The following is a 17,223-nucleotide window of genomic DNA, read 5'->3' on the forward strand; positions in this document are numbered from 1 at the left end:
ATCACAAAAAAAAATAATCACTTCCTGCAGTTTTTTCTATAAAACAATGTAAAACAGAAAAATGCCTCCTGTAACTTAAGGGACAAAAGAAAAAGATCCTACAGATGTGAGGGTTGAAACGTTGCCTTATTAAATTTGATTTATTGGCAGTTATCAGTTCAGTGTGTCAATCTTTTTTCTGACTTTTGCCTTAGGACATACAGGTGACCCGCAAAACAACCGACAGGGGCAATAAAACCAGCAAACGCCGTAAGGTTTAAGGAGTGTGCGTGAGATATGAACATAAAGGAAATAGAGAACCAATGATTGACAAAAAAAAGGAAAAAGTGGGGAAGAGAAAATGCTATAAAAACCTAACCATCCACTATCCTGGTTTTATCGTTGCTCTCAAGCCATCCTGCCCCCCTCTCTCTCCCTCTCACCAGCACTTCTCTTCTCTCTCTCTCTCTCTCTCTCTCTCTCTCTCTCTCTCTCTCTCTCAGCTGCTCTCCCTCCCCTCCCCTCTCTTCCCGTGGATGGTTTAGCGCTCTCTCTTTCTCTCTCTCTCTCGCAGTCTGTTAGCGCCGCACACAAGGATTAGAGGGTTGTTGTGAGTGTCTGCTCAAAGAGAAGAAGCCAGAAGAAAGAAAGAGATAAAAAAAGATCTCCAGAAAAAGGACAGCCTCACTATTTTGGATAAGTGATCTGATTTACCTTTACACAGGCTCTACCTCTCATCTCACGCCAAGCTGAAGCCCTGCTGAAGCCCTGCTGAGCCTTCACCTGGGGGAGAACAGATAAGCCAAGGGACTGTATTGCCTGGACCTCCACACGGGGAGCCATGTGAGCGGCGCCCCTCCACCCGCTTCACACTACAGAAGTCCCCCCCCCCCACTGTCTGCTCTCTGAGCTGGGGAGCACAACCAGGATTGTTTCTCTCCCCTCTCTGGAACCCTCCACTGTCAGGGCTCGCGTGGAGGAACTCTCCAGGCTCGGCGGACCGCAGCGGGAGACACTCATCTCTGTGCACTGGTCGGGGTGTGAGTGCCCCCTGGTCTGGAGGCCGGCCAGCAGCACTCCAGCACCATGGATTACCTGTTTGGGATTGTAATGCTACTGTGCGGGGCGGTGCAGCCGGGAAGAGGTGTTGAGCCCAAGCACAACGTACCCAGGCTAAAGCTGTCATACAAGGGTAAGCCCATTCTCCGTTCTCCCCTGTCTCCAGGATATATGGGACCGCGGCCGTTGCTGGTGCTTTTAACGTCGCTCGTCTAGTCTGTTTTTCGTGCTCTTTCATGCTTTTCTTTTCATCCATTCTTTCTTATGTTGAATATCCCTTTTTTTCCTCCTCTATTTCTGTGAATCTATTTCTGCCTCTGTGTCTCTCTCTTTCACTCTTTCTGCCTCTTGGTCAGTGCACAGCATCTAACTCTCTGGTTACCCGTCAATATTCCGCTCTCCCATTAACTCACTCCTTCCTTCTCCCTCGCCCTGGCTGTCTCTCAGAATCCACTGTTCTTCTTACAAATAGTCAGATTGGTTCCATATGCTGAGGAAATGCTGTTGCCTGGAGTTAAATGTATATATTGGCCCCTGTACCAATTTTCCCCTTGTGCTGTCCCCTTCTGCTAGTACTGTGCGCCCCTGTTAAGTGCTCCAAACAGGCAGTGGAGCCTCTGTTTTAATGGCTTCGGTCCCAAAAAACTCTGCTTCGGTCATGACACAGAGCCTTTCTTTAAGGGGCCGTGCAGGTTTCCCGACTTCTCATTACTGTGTCCCTAAATGGATCCAACAGTTGTAGAGTTATGTTTAAATGGAAAACTGTACATGCATGTTGATTCTCAATGTGTGTGCATGAAATGATCGATGTGCAGCAGACGGTATTGGGAGCGAATGAGAGGGAGTTTCGTGCGTCGTTTTATACTGTGCACGTGTAAGTTCTTGACGTACACAGCAAACATGTTATTCCCTCTCCTTCTGTGTTATTTTGAGGGGAGACTGCGGAGCGCCGGCTCTTCCTCTCCTCCTCCCTCTCTCTCTCTTTCGCTCTCTCTTTCTGTCTCGGCTCCTCTCTCACACCCTACACTAAATCAGGCTCTTTGTAATAGCAGACTTTTCATCTCAGCTAGAAATAACTGGCAACATTTTTGGCATATTTTGGGGAGGTTTTTTTTTTTTTTTTGCTTTTTAATGTCAGTCAAGGAGGCTATTGCGGTTCTTTGTCCTAAAACATGACCGAAAGTATATGGCTGGGAGTGTGGTCTCTCGATTCTTTATTTTAGTCCCGTTTCTCTCATAAAACATGCTCTCTGAAAATTTATGAACATGCTGATTCGCCGTTGTTTAGCGGCATCCACTTGTGTGCTTGACTGTCACCCAAAGCTTCGGTTCCTCAGATCATTTTAATCTACGTTGAGGGAAAATTTTAGTCATGAAGAGGGTGAATGTGATGTTTGTCACTCTAATTCAGTCTCTATCTTTAGCCGAGACATTTTGGTGGAACTTATGTTTAGAGGCCTGCTATATGACATGCTTTATTCCTTCGATGGAGTGCAAGTTGTAATTTTGGTATAGTATATTTCCCTTCATCACCCTTTTCAACTTCCAAGCGTGTATGGTAATTGTCTGTGTTCTAAATCAAAAAAAAAAAAAAAAAGCATGCGACTTTTGTATTTTAACATTGGTTTGGTGTGGCTGGCATTTCACGATAAAGGATTCTAAAGTGCGATGACACGCATTTACAACCTGAACCAAATAAATCTGGAATGAATCATAGTTGAACTTACCTGCTACAAGTCATATATCCCCTGGGCTCCATCATGTCCGCTCACACGAGACGCAGCCTCGAGGCATGATGGGAAAATGTCATCCCTTCTTTGCACAGCCATCTGTTTAAAGTATGTGAATATAGTTCCCTCCTGCCCCCTTTTGTGATCCTCCTCACTGTTCAGTCTGACAAGTGCACATGTCGCTGACAGCAATACTAGACAAGAGATATGTCTCAAAGTCTGCATTGACTGACTTTACGAGTGATGGAAGTGTATCGTCAAACCCAGAGAGCAGGTCTGCAGCAAAGGAGTAGCCTGTCATGATAGATGTACTTTAGTGGATGTACAATATTTTCTGCTAAAAGTGCACCAAAGCCTGGTTGTTTATATGTGAGTGTGAGTGTGTGTGTGTGAGTGTGTGTGTGTGAATGTTCTTGCCACGTCTTGGTGTGAGGACTCAACACCCTCTCCTGTGATTTCCCTTAGACTGTAAATGGTGTCTTGGTGTGTGACTTTGTGTGTGTTTTGGCGAGGCACAAATGTGTCAGGTCTGGCATGCGCCCATATAATTAGACACCTGGTTTTGTCCGTGTGCCCGCGCACGTATGCATGAGCTCACAAATCGGTATCTTCTATTGTTCTGTCGAGTCGGTGTTTCTCTAATTATGTGTTTATTGCAAACTGCTGTCGGCTTCTGATGTCGTCATGTCATTGTGTGCGTGAACATGGGATGTAAAGGATCCAGAGTGTATCGTGTGCCGCTGTCCTGTGACTCATTTTCACTGCATGGTTCGGCTCGACTTGACTCACTTTTGGTACCAGGTACCAGTAAACTGTCACTGCTGGCATCTGATAGTCATTCCGACACCACGTAAAATGCTGTGACATCATCTTTGGTGCGACACAGAGGAATATTTGCAATTATTCAAATGACCAGGGCATGGTTTTGTGGGCTGCCATTTTTTAAAAATCTGCACCGAGTGGATAAACAAACTGCGGTCGCTATTGACGCTAGCGTGCTTATTTAAGAAAGGCGGGTTTGTGCAGGATGAGCGCGCCAAAAGAGATTCCTTCTGACCAATCAGTGGTCTGCAGTGTTTTAGCGCCACCTTCTATTATCGGCTCAGTACATTTGGAACTTCAACCGAGGTGGTAACACCAGGTACTATCCACAACTTCTGCTAATGGAAAACCAAAAAAGACCGGTTCCAAGCAAGTCAAGTTGAAGCTTGTCGTACCATGTGGTGGAAATGAGGCTTTTGTGTGTCAATGCTTGCCAGTTACTGCGCTTGTGTCTGCAGCCCACAGGTGTTTGATGCCTCTCTTGATGCCTGTCGGGGGACAATTCTCGGTTAACACCCACAATGTGGCGGGTGGTGGGAGGAAGGAGAGGGGTGGAGGCACGGTGTGGGTGACGGCGGAGATCGGCTTTTAATGAAGGAAAAGCTGGCAGACATACAGTAGGAAGAGAGGCTGGTCGTTCAGTGAAGTGTCACTCATCCTCTCTCCCTCCACGAAAGCCGGCATAGTAATTAAGTCAAATGAACGACAAGGAGGAATCCTCCTGGGAAGGACAGTCAAACAAGCACCGAGCGAAAGAGTATGCCGGGCCCTTTGAGTGGGACGATCACACGAGCAGAGAATGAGAGAGAGACTGAGGCCCAGGAGTAGGACAGTCACAAGAACAAGCCTGTGATTCGGGCAGTCAGATAAATATAAGCGTGCGAGCGGGGGTCGCATGAAATCATTCTCAAACGAGTGCTGATGACACGCCTCCAGGGACTGATAGTCATCTGCTGGAAAGGACAGGCGAACGACTGCAGAGTGAGCAGTTTGAGAGGTAGAACGACTGAGAAATGGAGGCAGGTAGATAAAATTACCTCTCATGGGACGGCTGGCGCAGCAAGTGCAGAGTAAATGATTTCCCAGTGGGGTCAGTTAGACATCTCTCAGCTAAAAGGATCTGGCTTCATGGGGACAGAACTATGATCATGGGAGTTAATGATTTTCTCTTCTCCTTGAGACTAGAATAGCTCTTACCAACTTGCCTGGACTAGGAACATTAGGGAGACATAAGGTGAACCTGAAGTCCAAGTTAAAATAAGTGTGTTCGGCAAAGAGTGCACGCAAATCAAATGAAAGCTGACTTGTTTGAACAACTAATAACTGAAAAATGGCAACCCAGTTTATTAGAAGTGAGTGAAAATCACCTAGAGTTGCCAAGCAAAATGCATGTTGAAATCATCTAAAATACTAGTGCTTTAATGTTGCACAACCAAATGTACTTCTGCTGCTATACTTCCGCAATATAGCAACCGTATGAATTGCTAAGATAAGACAATGACACACTCCCACGGATCAATTCAGACCTGCACACAACCACATTCCTGAACACAATCCATCGACAGTGCTGCACCTCCCACACCGTAAGAAACCCTCAGGAGGAACACTGACCCCTAAAGGTCAGTCGATGCACATACAGCACACAGTGAATGCAAACACATCAAACTGCCAAACCTGACCCTACTGTGATCCCTTAAAAGGAGCCAGCGGGCGGCACTTCAAAATTCAAAGGGCCTCGTCAAACAACCTGATAATTACCCGTGCCGTGGGTAATTATGGAGCCTACTGTATGACCTCTTAATACCATCGCAGCCGCCCCACGCTGGCTGTATGGGTGGAACTGAGGAGGAAAGGTGGAGCGGGTCTGAGAAAGAGACAGGGAATCTGGAATTGGCTTACGAACCTTCAAAATAGACACTTGGTGTGGAACCGCACTCAACGCAGTCTGGATCTCAGCCCCATAATAAGCCCGTCCGTGTGAGCGTGTCCGTGTGTGTTTGCGTGTGGGCGTGCCTGCCTGCCTGTAAAAATACAGACTGTTTGTGGGTGTTTGCATGTGTGTTGGTTTATCAGTGGATGTTGTCTTTTCATTCTTTTACACGTGAATGAGAGTCTCTCTCTTGCTCTCCATTTCCCTCTGTTGTATCTGTCCATTCTGCGGGCTGGGGCTGACAGAGCGGATGTAGATAATTATAAGGTGTTCTCCCAACGCGCCAACTTTGTAGATGTCTGCCTCCAGCTCCCCCTCTCTCTCTCTCTCTCTCTCTCCCTCCCTCCCTCTCTCTCTCTCTCTCTCTCTCTCTCTCTCTCTCTCTCTCTCTCTCTCTCTCTCTCCGTCTTTCTCAGCGTTCTTTTCTCCCTACTCCCCTCCTCCTTCTCCTGCGGCTCAGCCGCTTCTCGAGGAACCACAACACCGCAGACCCTAAGTACAATCTTCATCGAGGCTGTGTGTCTCTGTGTGTGATTGTATTTATTTTTTTGTTGTTGCTGGTCTCCTTTTCCCATCTCTTTGATTGCAGCTCGGTTGATACATATCTTTTGGTTATCCTTATTTTCAACTCACATACACACACACATACACACACACACACACACACACACCGAACTACCCTCATCCTCGCTCCCACACGGCCACATTCCGATTGTATAAATCAATGTTTTGCAGCGGCTTGCTTTTCAGTCGTGCCCCCTATGTCACCTCCGGATACATGACATTTCCTTACACTGACTCACACACCTGACCACAAGGCCACAAGTTGAAAGATGGCACAATTAAGTGTGTATTTGTGTTGACACATTGCCCCACAGATAATTGTGCAATGACACAACGCACTTGCAAAACAAAAAGCCATTCATCAAGTCAAATCCTTCACTTGTTTCGGTTGCAGTTTTACACTTGCAAACAGGGAGAGTGTGATATTAACTCATCTCATTCCATTTAAAGTAATACACGAGATGGGAGGAGCGATTAACATATGTTATCATTACCTCGTGTTGACTATAGGCGGGTATAATTTGTGAGTTTTATGACCCTTTCGATTGCATGTGTCTTTAGTTTGCTTTCCGAGTGTGTGTGTGTGTGTGTGTGTGTGTTGGAATGTCGTGCTTTTCCCCAGTGTACATAAAACGTTCCCTAATTACACTGCTATTTTCTTTAAACATTTTTATTTAAACCGACTGATTACCAAAAACAATCTGGATGTGTGCTCGCAGGCCACAATAGGAGGGAGCGCAACGTGCGCTTGCTGAAAGATTAATGAGTGTGCACGCAGCAAATTGTGTGTGTTCGGTGTGCATAAGCGCTGTATGGACATGCACACAGGAAAAATACCCCGCGCCTCTGCATCTGTGTTTGGGATGTAGGCTTGGGTTACAGCACGGTGCAGATTGCTGAACCGTGGGTATGAATGGGTCCTGCCACCTGCTAAATCTTGTCAGTCAGATGGAGAAAGGGTGCACCGTTCAATCCGAACAGAGTCGTGTTACAAATGAGGGGGACATCTCTGCGGAGAGACAGACTGAAGGACTGATGGATAACAGACGGACACACAGACAAAGAGATGCGAGTGACCCAAACAGAAATGTTAAATGAGTAGAGAAAGTAGAGTGTGTAATGACTTTTTGTACAGCCCAGATTGATGCTATTAAGGATGTCCCCTGATATTTAATAGCCACTGTACCACTCATTTGTTTTAATATCAAAATTTAAATTAAACTGGAAATACTAGTCCTTTCAATTTTAGTCCCTTTTTTTTTTCTTTCCCTTTGACTTGTTATTTTTCTCTTGCTGTCATAAATACCAGGAGCAGCATGAGACCATTATTACCACATTGGGAAATTGCAAACATAAATCTTGACTTTATATAATTTGGTCGATTATCATTTTCCAGTGCAAACGCATTTCATGAAAAGCAGACTCCACACTCATTTATGACGTGAGACCTTGTTTTGTTCCCACTTAAAATAATAGTGTGCAGAGCTGAAATGTGCATCTGTGCCTGTGGATTCGTCTTGGAGTGCCTCTCTGTCGCATCGACGTGTTTGCTGTCACAGTTTGCCTGGGACACATTCAGATCTGTAGCCTTGCCTCATTAATTTCTAATAAAATGGCAGAGCTGACATTCAGCTATACACGGTACAGCTGACAGGCTGCACTAACAGGCAGTGGCTCCAGACGACATGACCACGCTAGCCACAGCCTGGTTCCACTCGAAGTCCATCCATCAAACTGCCTCACGATAGCGCCGTCTCCCTCTCTCGGGCACAGCTTTGCAGAGGAGTGATATTGTGATATTGTGTGTGTCTGTTTGTACGCATTCAAACAAAGTTTGATCCGATGACTGTATTTGCATACAAAAGTGGCGTGTGTATATTTGTGAGTGTGTCAGGGTGAGTATTCCTGAGAAGTAATACGAACCGAAGAGGCTGAGCAGCCTGGTCATGCAGTGAGCATTGTTAGCGGTGTGTGAGTGGGCTCTCTGCGGTACGCATGGCCAGGCCTCTAGCCGTCTGTGGTCACAGCGCTGGTGGAAAACCGCTCTCTGTGGTCCAGCCGTCCAACGACAGGAGGAGACACACACTAATGAAATGGTTCCACATTCAACCGCTTTTGTTACATGTGTGCATTTTGTTTCTTTTCATCCGGCTCATGTTTCTGCCTTAGTTTGCTTTCATTGCCCTTGTCTCTACTGTATCAGTCGTTATGTTGCCTTCTCTGCTTTTCCTCTCATGTCCACTCTTCACAGTATGCTGTGCCCTCGCGTTCACTCTCTAGTCTTTCTCCCTCGATGCCGTGCGGTGACGAGGGAGTCTAGCATTTGGGTTGAGAGAGATGAATGGTGCTGTATGGTGAAATTGAACACATACTTGGACTACTCATATAGATTCGGTTTGGGATGTGGTCACGTTTTCCTTGTTAATCCCTCTGATACACATCCTACATACTCTGAGTCACATTTACAGGACAGAATATGGCATTAAAATGTCCCATAAGATACAGTACTTGACTATGAATTATGGCTATGCGTCGCTTTAGTTGAATAATATAAAATCATGCTTCTATTTCAACTGGAACGGTGTTTTGCAGAGCTGGAATCAAATAAAACACACTCATCCTTTCTGAAAAGTAATATCACTTCGGCTTAAATGGCAAACCTCGCATATATAGTGCGGCTGTAATTAATAATCATTCAACACACGTGCGTCGTTCATGCGCACATCCTCTTGTTCTTTTGGATTAAAGCACACGCGCGAGAGCTCTTCTTAGTGGTAGAGGTGGCACATTTCCCGTCAGAGACGTCACTCCGCTGCACCTCAATGATGAGAAATCCAGCGGCCCAGGTTGTGTTACACAGACGGTCGCCATGGAAACCAACCTACACCTGCTCTCGTGCTTAGAAAGGGAGGCAGCGAGGTGAACTTTTGAGGCATGTGTGGATATATCCTTGAGCTTAGGATAATATTTTGAGCACTTTGTTAAGGCAAAGCTCTCAGCAAATTTCCATGGGGGCGGCTGTCTCGTCTTTTTCTCTCCGACACCTGTGTTTTGTGGCCGTGGCCGTCGTGAGAGTGGGGAAAAACGTACACCGCACCACACACGGAGAATAAAAAGAAAGAAAGCGTTCAGAAGGAGGGGTTGGGAAAGACAGAGAGAGTGGCATGCCAAACCAAACCACTGGAGATATTACAGTACTGTGTGTCTTTGCTTTTATGGAGCTATAGCCTTGCATTTGAAAGATAAATGTGTAATTCTATGCACCCGGTTCCTTTTGAGCTGCCATTTTCTTTTCAAACTGTCTTTTTTTCCCCCCCCCCCCCCCTGCCTGTCAATGGAGTAGCTTTTCAGTAATACACAGATGTAGACGCTCTGACAAACCACAGAAACACACCTACCGGGTCTAAATTGTGCACCTTTCGCCAAGAAAAAGAAAGCTGTATCAACCAACAAGAAATGAACAAGTAAAATGTGTTTTGCTTGTCCCCCCCCCCCCTTCTCTTGTTCAGCCGTCACTGTATATGTGCACAAGAGAGACACTTGAACAGTGTTGCATTAGTTTAATGGAATATTACCCATCTGTTGAATCTCAGTCAAGTGTTTTCCTCTGTCAGGCTTTTATGTTTAACGTCACTCAAACACACACTCACACAGCGGCACGTACACACATTCAGATAAACACAATTTAATGCCCTGTCGCCTTTCTTTCATGCCGTTTCATTATTCCGCTATTGCGTGGCATGTAGGCGTCTAAAGCGCCTGCCTGTTTGGAGAATGGGGGAGTGAAGAGTACTCCACAGACAATTGCACTTGAATTTTGAATGTAGCTCCCCCCCCCTCCCGGAGCTTTTTTAAGACAAGAGCCAGGTTATTTTCCATAATGGCGCACGACAAAGGGACACATGATAATGTATTTGAATGAATTGCTTGTATTTGCCAGTTTTCGAGGGGTGTCCTTGAATATAAGTGTGTTTGTGCATGGAGCGTTATATGGAAATGAATATAACCTCAGTAAGTAAGTGTGTGCAGTTTAGAATATATCAAATGATAAAAATCCATCTTTCAGCCATATGTTGAAACTTAGCTACAATTTGAGCCAAGGCAACGATTTCACCATATCTCTGGATGCATGCAGGTGTGTGTGTGTGTTTGCATTGGCCACCGTGCCTGGATGTGTGCTGTATTTGAATCTGTAAAAAGACAGAATGTGTGAGTGAAAAAGAGCAGACAGAGGATATGTGTAACAAGAGAAAGTGCGTTGGAAGGGGACTGAACGGAGTGTGTGTCGGGGTGTGTGTGTGTGTGTGTATGTGTATGATGTGAGTGGAATACATAGGAGTATATGTGTTTCAATGTCTCTGCCTATCCGGGGGCTAGAGTAAGCAGACCGTGTGTGGTGTGGGGCGTGCGTGTCATGTGAGTGCACGCATGCATGAGACGAGGTGTGTTTCAATGTGTCAAGTGTGTGTGTGTGTGTGTGTGTATGTGTGTGTGTGTTGGGGGTCCGGGGCCAGGGAGTGTGTTCGAGGTGGATGCTGCTGAGTGTGCTCACTGTTCGACTAGTTCATGCTGCATAAGCAGAAATACTGATTGGATTACAACTTAACTTCTGGGAAGTATGTCTGCGTGCGTGTGTGTTCAGGAAGAATTGATGCGGTGTAAACATTTGGGTCAATATTAATATATGCATGTCACTTTAAGGGTGTGTACTTGCATTTTAAAAGCAGAGCGCAGTGAATTTGTGTTGCATGTGTGTGTGTGTGTGTGTGTGAGTGTCTGTGTGTAAGTGTGTGTGTGTGTAATGTTATTCTTTGCTTGTCTTCTGCTTGGTTACTGTATTTTGTATGAGCCGTGGTGCGCGCCCTGTATCTGCCCATGCTCCCATTTCCAAACGAGCGTGTCTGTGTTTAGGTTAGAGGTCCTCGGGTGCTCACGCCCATGTTCCTCCAATTCTCCAAACCGCAGCAGATCCCAGCTCAGATAAAGCCTCTCTGTGTGCATTTGTGTGCACAGGCCACCGTGTCTTTGTCAGAGATCGCAAAGTGTTGAAATATTAGTGTTATTTCTGCTTTGGCCCATCGGGGGAAACCTTTCGTGACGGACTGTTTTGTAGCACTCCTGGGTTCAGCTCCAGCCTCTCACTTTCAGATGAGACGGATTGTCACATATCCAGCCAAGATGGCAGTGAAGAGAAGTAAAGAAAAGTCTTTCTATTTGTCCTCTGGTTTGTTTACCTGCTGTTGAGTCTTTTATCTTGTGTCTCAATGTCTGCCATTCTTTTATTTTCTTCTCTTTTTCTAATCTTTCAAACTTCTTATTTTTTCATTCCAATTTGTCCGCCTACCTTGGCTCTCTGCCACGTCCATTTCTTTTTCCTTTTCTTCATAGTTGAAATACAAGAGGACCTCCTCTGGTCATCACATTTCCTTACTTCCCTTACTCTAACTCATTTCCTGATCCTGCGATTTCGTGTGCGATTGGTAAACTGAGAATAAGAGGCAATCTGACTGGCTACCACATGTTAACGAAACGGCTCTGACGACACTTCTTATCTTCAAAATGAATGAAGTCTTGTCGTCGTAATTTGAGTATTGTGGTGGTGCTTTTCTGTGGTTGCAGACTGACGAGTGTGTATAAACGTCAATGCCAGGATGTTGGTGTGCATAGAGTGGCCAGTGTAAGAAAAAATATATACCTACACACACACACATACACACATACGCTCAACCCATCTGTGGTACACTACAAATTCTGACACAAACACACATCCACAGACCTCCATTCATGCCCACACCCACCCACTCCATTTGCCTAGCCTCACACCGAAGTCCAACTGACGCAGATGAGCTGCAACCGACTTTATTAGGTGACGACCACTCCCTCTCGCAGTCCTCATCCACCCCACTGGTACTCGACACACATACATGGTTGACACACCACTTCCTCCATCTCCCCTTCCATCAATCCCTTCTTGTATGTAGACACAGATGTCCAAGATCTTACACACTGTGAGTGGGCGCAGATGGCTCCTATAGCAGCGCGTCAATCAGAGCTTTGTGGGGAGAGCAGGGAGATCACAATACACAGGACTGGGTGTGCGTGTGTGTGTGTATATATACACACACACATATAGTTATTTATTCATACAGCGATTTATTTATATATATATATATATATATATTTGTGTGTTTGTGTGCACATGTGTGCTGGTTTCTATATTATGTGCCTGCGTGTGTCCATGCTGCATGTTGACACTGATGATGACGAATGATGCAGTGTGATAGTGAGGCTGATGTTTCAGGAGACTGTGCCTGTGGTGAAAATATAAAGCACATGTTATGTATCCAGTGCAGGAACCACAGGCAGATGGTTAAGGGGTTAATTCTATTTCAATTAATTTCACTGTCAACCAAATTTGACTGTTATTATCATAATATTCAAACTTACATTGTATGAAACAAAATGGGCCCTTGATCGACAAATTGCACGTTAATAGTGTGAGATGAAGACGTTCCATTGTTTTGCTCTTAATTACAATTAAAGATGATGTTTTTTATTTATGGGCATTTGGTCAACATGGGCTCTCCACGTTAGAAATGTGTTGAGAAAAGTAACTAACGAAGTGTATTTATATACAGTAGTATTAATGGTGGTGATTTTAATTCATCATTTAATTAGGGTTGCATTATTTAGATTATTGTTTAATTGATGGTTTATTCTTCTGAACTACATGATGTTTCGATTTACAGTTCTATAAAACAGAGAAAAATAGCAAAGTCCTCTCATTTTAAAAGCTCGAGCTAGATTTTTGCATGTACATTTCATGTACATTTTCTGCTGATCAAATCATCTAATTGCTTCCATTTTGTATTATGACTACAGACTGAATGAAGATGGATATTCTGGATCTTTCATGGATTCACTTGATTGAATTTACTGGTTGCCCTATGACCACCCAGTTCTGTTGAAATCTAGTTATGCTAATAAATGTAAACTGATAAATGAATATAAATGAACTGATATCTGTGCTGGGGCTGGCTCATGAGGTTCACCGACACCAAATTCAATCAGGGGGTGAACTCTGTCCCGGGAAGGGAGTGTGGTTCTCTGTTAATGTAATATCAGAGTTGATGGAACTCGTGGTGGTTAAAACTGAACCGACTGTCAGAGGTCTGGCTCGACTTCCGCCCATTATACATTACGTCTTGTGCTGGTTTCCATTTAGCTTGGCTGCATATTGTTAGTGTAAACTTTAAACACTCAGTACACCTGGACGGAACACTCTGCAGAAATCCATGTGCAGTCACACACACGTCAATGCGGATTTACATAATAACCAGTTTACAGCTACATGTCCCACACACCCACTCATACTTACCCACACACAGTGTCTCCCCTGGCCTTGACTCCATATGAATTATTCAACCAATCACACGGCTGAACAGTCTGAACTGTGTCCCTGATTGGGGCACGCTGTGCTCACTTGAAGTGTCTCACGCTATACCTGACTGACGTGTGTCTTTTCGTGTGTGCAAAACAATTAAGGAAACATGAAAAGAGTCGCTGATTTTATACAGGTAACTTGATTGTGGACGCAGTAATATTATTTTTCTTTGAGGCAAGACAAAAACAAGTACTCAAACAATGAAGTACTCAACTTGGGAGACTGACTCATACATTTTAAGTGTGAATAATTGTGATTTCATACAATATTTAATCTTAAAGTTTTTGCCACAGATCTTACACCATATAGTCCAGACTTTTAGTTTACTAACTGGGGTGAACTGCACAAAATGTGTGATTTGTTTCCAATTGATCTTGTAGTCTTTTGTTAGCCATTCCCAATACACGATCAACACTAACTCCTTCTCCTCTTCCTCTTCCAGAGATGTTAGAGTCCAGTAACCTCGTCACTTTCAATGGCTTGGCCAACAGCTCGAGCTACGACGCTTTCCTATTGGATGAGGAGCGAGGGAGACTGCTGGTCGGAGCCGAGGACCACATCTTCTCATTCGACCTCGTCAACATCAACAGAGACCACAAACAGGTAAAATTCAGATGTACTCATCTTTACTTTGGTTACAGTTTGGCTATATTTTATAGCTTTGTGTGAGAGTCAAGCTGTTTTGGTCCATGTTTGCAAGGTGTTTTCTCTTCTATTCTCTTCTCTTCACATCTCTTCACTTTTCTACTCTTCTCTTCCTGCTGCTCCCTCTGGAGTCCATTACACCGCCTCATTCTCCCCTCCCTTCTCCCCTCCCACTGTCTGTCTTGGTCCAGACAGGGGCTGTCCATAATTCCATTACTCCACCTGGACTAGGTTAACAGGCTTTTTATCAGATTCCGGCTCCTATCTTAGACACACAAAGACTGACACAGACTTGCCTGCAGGCTGCAGAGAGCCGGGCAGGGGAATGAAAGTGCTGAAAAATGCATAGTCAATGCAGAGAGAGAGTGTGTCTCCGTTTTCTTTTTGCCCTTGGCTCGGATGTGTACTTTTTTTTCCCTTTTCCGCTATTTTGTTCTGATCTTCCCATCATTATCAGATAAAGTCCAAAAAGCAGTGATTTAGCAAATTTAATATAATTACCATGAAATGTGCAGTGCAGATTCCCAAGAGAGGGAATCTCAGCTGATATAGAGACGAGATAAAGTCTAGGAATAGAATTAGGAATTGTAGTTGTGTAGTGTGTGTGTGTGTTTGTGTGTGTTGTATGGACATAATAATGCATGTACATGCGTGTGCATACATTTCCTTTGTCTTTCCACATCTGCGTGGCCACCAGCAAAACCAGTGAGCTCAATCGCACCCAATTTTTGAATATATAATCATTTCCTTCCACGTGCACCTTTGTGCGCCCCATGTGTGTTTATAATTCATGTGACACCAGATAGATCCGCCTTAAGGACAGTACAAAGCTATTCTTTAGTTCACAGTGCGTCCTTTCCAAAACAAGGTAGCAAAAGCCTGCTTTCTCTTCATATTTGAAGTGAAAAGTAGAACCATATGCTCAGGATTTAAGCTGTAGAATGGAGTTTCACTCTTCAAATGCCATGATTTGAACCAGAACTAGACCATATAAAATGTAATGCAATATAGAGGGTATATATTTCCATGTCTTCCTACGTATGTATATTATTAAATTTCACATAAACACAGCACATTTTTACCTCAGTTTGATTCTCCTGGTTTTTAATTACACTTCCATGCAGTCTATCATTATGCTGTTTAAAAGGCCATCCCTAATGTATCGTATGCACATCCACCTCTCACGATATGACCAGGGATACACAGGGAAATAACGGAGCGAGTAACTTGTCAAAATAAAGCATGACCAATCCAAAGTCATTCGCCTGGAATATCACAAATCTTGATTTCGTCTGATTCATTGCATTGACTCACTGCTTTCCCCTGTTTCATGAGACAACACGTAAGTCTCCGCACTCCACCTCCAGCGCAGTATGACTTTGTCTCTCTCTCTCATTTGCACAGATCGCGTGGCCTGCCACCCCCTCGAAGAGGGATGAATGCAAGTGGGCAGGGAAAGACCTCGGGGTAAGTCCACGTTCATGATGGCATCATCGTTTGAACTCTTCCCTACAATTTTATGCTTCTATTGTTGCACAAATTGTATGTCTGTGCATGCATCCATGTAATTCCTCAAATGTCTCTGGAATGCCGCAATACAGCGTAGGAGAAGTTGCCTGGATCCAGCACCCGTACGATAGATTAGGTGATAGTACAGTAGCCATGTGCCATCTCACCTCTGGCACAGTGTGCTCTCTATAGGCCATTCCCCACTGACATACACAACCAAACACACAGTACGACAGATGTTCGGTCACAGCGAGGTGTACACAGTGTCCCAATGGCACGAGGACAACGACGCATTACCTCAGAGGTTATTTGTTGCTGTGACATACAGTTTAACGTCGGGAGTATGTTTGTGCCTCAGTTTGAGCGCAATGTGTGCATATTTATGTGGGAGTGTGTTGTTTGAGTCCTCGTTATCTGACGCTGTGTGTTAGCTCACATGTGCACAAGTTTGCTGAACACATACTATATGCCACCAGCTTTGTTTGTGTGCACAGCGGTGTTAGTGTGTGTTATCTCAGTGTTGCTGTTTGGATAGGCCCTCTCTGTGTTATATCTGATCTTAATTTCATGGCCGGATAAGTCTGGAGTGCAGCGGGCTGCAGGGTTTTAGGATTATCCAGAACCACCACGTCGTCATTTTAAATCGCAGAGCTTTTACTCGGGTCCAACTCACCGCCAGCTTTTTTGGGATTCTCGCACAAACACAAAGTCGCCACCACACAAGCAACACCACACCTTCGCTCCCTCGCACAGTTGAAAGGGACTATTTCTGGCAGAACAAAAATCACACAAAACACAATGATGAGGTATTTGCATGCTGTGAAAGTGTTTACCCTTGAAAATGAGGCGGTGAGAGCAGAGACGGAGAGTGCAGCAGGGAGAAACCTTGATTAGGACATTACCAAAGCATTCAGAGCTCCCAAAGTGATGCATTTCTCCAAACCACAATTTACAGCCGCAGAACAAATGTAACAGCTGCCCCCCTACAAAATGCCTCATGGCTGTATCATTCTCCTTGGCAGGACCATGTGTGTAACATGGTCCAGGTTGTTGCATTTGATTCAGCAAACAAAGGGCCCAGATACTGGATTCACAGTTTCGTAGAACTGCCTTATGTCATTTCTGAGTATTTTTTCCAGCTATTACAGATATTAAAGGAAACACAAAAGTTATCCTTCATTTCTAATGCATTTTTCATATTCAATTGGAGACCTCCCTATAATCTCAAAATTCACAAATCTGTCCATTTCTCCAACGGAAAGTCATCATCAATACCCAGTCCAAAGAGAGTCATTAGTTTGATCCAATAATGACTCATTTATCCTGTGCGGCTGTTGTGGTTTTCACATAATGACATGGTTTGTGATCAGGGAAACCATTTTTCACCTGGGGGCAAGACAGAGCCGCATGTTTGAGAGACTCGCATAGCAAACGTCCGTCAGTGTTTATTGCGCAAACTACCTACCACGTAGCTAATGAGTCTTAACTTGAAGACAGCCATGTAAAATCCTAAACAGTCCTGACATTGGGGGGGGGGGGGG

The 17,223-nt window shown here is 44.6% G+C and overlaps 1 protein-coding gene across 1 annotated transcript in view; it reads left to right on the plus strand.

Annotated features, from left to right (window-relative positions):
• The first annotated feature begins 560 nt into the window (after positions 1–560).
• Positions 561–17,223, plus strand: part of sema3aa (sema domain, immunoglobulin domain (Ig), short basic domain, secreted, (semaphorin) 3Aa) — a 32,101-nt gene continuing 15,438 nt past the window's right edge. The window contains exons 1-3 of the mRNA XM_031859010.1: positions 561–1,171; positions 13,971–14,131; positions 15,578–15,640. Coding sequence (XP_031714870.1) covers positions 1,066–1,171; positions 13,971–14,131; positions 15,578–15,640 — 330 coding nt within the window. The 5' untranslated portion in view covers positions 561–1,065. The remainder of the gene's footprint in view (positions 1,172–13,970; positions 14,132–15,577; positions 15,641–17,223) is intronic.

This window comes from Anarrhichthys ocellatus, unplaced genomic scaffold (assembly GCF_004355925.1).
Source record: "Anarrhichthys ocellatus isolate YVR2014 unplaced genomic scaffold, GSC_Weel_1.0 scaffold21, whole genome shotgun sequence".
Classification (NCBI taxonomy): domain Eukaryota; kingdom Metazoa; phylum Chordata; class Actinopteri; order Perciformes; family Anarhichadidae; genus Anarrhichthys; species Anarrhichthys ocellatus.